Genomic DNA, 2,516 nt, shown 5'->3' with positions numbered 1-2,516 from the left:
AACTCGAAATAGGCATCAATCTCGTGGTCATGACCAACCTAAAAGTGTGGATAAGCAAAAGCTCAATATCATACAAATGCATGTCCCTCCCTCTTGTTCCTATTCTATAACTACTACTATTTGGCAAAGACAATGGACAACTCTTTTTGTTCACAAGTTCACAAGGTGTCCAGATTTTGTGGCTGCTACAGAGGTCTCGTGAACCAACTGGGACCCCAACTGCCTCTTCATTGTATTTTTCATTTCTTACCAACTAAAAAACAAACCCCCTTATGTTCAAAAGAGAGAAAAAAAATAGACAAGGAAGTCAGCAACCTTTCCAATTAATACTCTTTCTGCTTATCTGTCAAAAAAACTTTCTCGTTTTCTCGTCTCTGTTTGGTCATAGTAAGGAAACGAGTGAAATTACTGTTGCTAGTTTGCAGTTCACTGGTCTCAGCATGAATGAAATAAAGAGGGCTTAGCCACTTCCCTTATATATTAATGTGTCAAAGACTCCTCATTTTCCTGTCTCAACATCCCACAATACACTATCAACCTTTCTAACTACAAAGCCAAGAAATTCTCTATTTACAAACTCAGAATTCATATGGTTTTTTCTGATCTTGAAAACTGAAAACTTTATACAATCCAAAACATGATGAAAAGCAGAATATCTTGGGTTTGGATTGTACTTCTATTTCTTGGTGTCACATTCCATAACCTTTCGACTTCACAAGCAAGAACTACTAGGCATAGGCATCACCTAACTGCAGTAGTTGAGGGAACTGTTTTCTGTGATACTTGCTTCCAGCAGCAATTCTCGGGGGCTAGTCACTTCATTTCAGGTTCATCATTCTTGTCAAAATTTCTAACTATATAATCTTTCTCGCGTCTCATCTTAGCTTTAATTTCATTTTATTAATGTGCATTCAAATCTCTGCTTTCAGGTGCCACTGTTGCAGTAGAATGTGCAGAGTCGGTCAAAAGATCAAGTTTTTACAAAGAAGTGAAAACAAATGAGCATGGAAAATTCAGTGTAGACCTACCTATCTCTGTAAGCAAACATGTCAACAAAATCAAGGGATGTTCTGTGAAGCTGATTAAGAGCAGCGAGCCGTATTGCGCTGTGGCGTCGACAGCAACTTCATCTTCTCTTCATCTCAAGTCAAGAAAACAAGGGACTCACATCTTCTCTGCTGGTTTCTTCACATTCAAACCTCTCAACCAACCAGATCTTTGTAGCCAAAAGCCAAGCATCCAAAGTTCCAAAAAGAAATTAACAGATCCTCAAAAGTCTGCAATTTCAAATCCTAATGATCCTACATTTTACCCACCAATTCAAGATCCACCAGCGCCAAGTACTTTACTTCCACCTCTTCCTAGGCTACCTCCTTTACCACTACTACCTCCTTTGCCAAATCTTCCAGGATTAGGACTTCCAATACCACCAGTTTCTAAAGATTCTAACAAACACTACTCTCAATCTGAAGCCGCAGCTCAGCCAAGATTTTTCAATCCAATAGGAGGAGGACTTCCTTTGCCTCCAAATCCACTTCTTCCACCACCTTCAATTCTACCTCCTAACCCATTTTTACCTCCACCTTCTATTATTCCTCCAATTATCCCCTCCCCTCCTCCTTCAATATTTCCTCCCTTATTCCCTTCTCCTCCACCTTCAATAATTCCTCCAATTATCCCTTCACCTCCAAGCCCTCCACATTCACTATTTCCTCCACTTATCCCACCACTCATACCTGGTTTAACTCCGTCTCCACCACCACCGCCACCTTCACTTTTCCCACCTGTGATCCCTCCACTCTTCCCACCATTGATACCTGGTTTAACGCCGTCTCCACCACCGCCCCGCTCACTCTTCCCTCCTTTTCCATTCCAACCCACACCTGGCTTTCCCGGAGTTCCTCCAGCTGCCACCACTTCATCTCAGCAGAAGAAGAACACCTCTCCTTAGTCCAAAATACAATTACACAAACACCTGCGATATAGCTAGCTACTACATTTTCATTACGCTGTGTGTGTAATTCTCAAATAAACCTACTCCATTTTGTTTTACTACCTTCTTTTTCACTTTCTGTTTACCTTTGTAATTTTCTTGTGGTCAGTTTCGTCCTGTTTTGTTAGACATATTAGATAGGAAATGAAGGTGATTGTATGATATGTAATACTACTTCAATAAAAGCTACTTAAAAACTTATTGGTAACTGTAGCATACAGCAAATAATGGCTATTGCTAGTGCATATATATATACACTTCAGGAACCAAAAGCCTGAATCTCGATTCTAAACTCCTGCTCAACACTAGAGCTGAATTGAGTTAATACTTAGATGAACAAGTGCTCAAAACTTTGCACTTACAACTAGTGTAGCTGGTGGACAAATCAGAGAGTTGTTACTATTCCTGAAATTCTTCTTATTTCATGAATCTTATAGCCTACCTCATACAAATTAAAACAATTAGCCAAAAAGAATCTAGCAATTTCAGCGGCTTACCAACCTTTTGGCATTATATTATAAAA

The 2,516-nt window shown here is 39.6% G+C and overlaps 1 protein-coding gene across 1 annotated transcript; it reads left to right on the top strand.

Annotated features, from left to right (window-relative positions):
- The first annotated feature begins 475 nt into the window (after positions 1-475).
- On the top strand, positions 476-2,201 carry LOC104084602 (vegetative cell wall protein gp1). The gene is made up of 2 exons (XM_009588501.4): positions 476-827; positions 930-2,201. The coding sequence occupies exons 1-2, from the start codon at positions 638-640 to the stop codon at positions 1,949-1,951; spliced, it is 1,212 nt and encodes a 403-aa protein (XP_009586796.1). The 5' UTR covers positions 476-637; the 3' UTR covers positions 1,952-2,201.
- The last annotated feature ends 315 nt before the right edge of the window (positions 2,202-2,516 follow it).

Source organism: Nicotiana tomentosiformis, chromosome 2 (assembly GCF_000390325.3).
Source record: "Nicotiana tomentosiformis chromosome 2, ASM39032v3, whole genome shotgun sequence".
Taxonomy (NCBI): Eukaryota; Viridiplantae; Streptophyta; class Magnoliopsida; order Solanales; family Solanaceae; genus Nicotiana; species Nicotiana tomentosiformis.
Note: the sequence above shows the minus strand (reverse complement) of the source record. Positions and strands in the feature narration are given on the sequence as shown.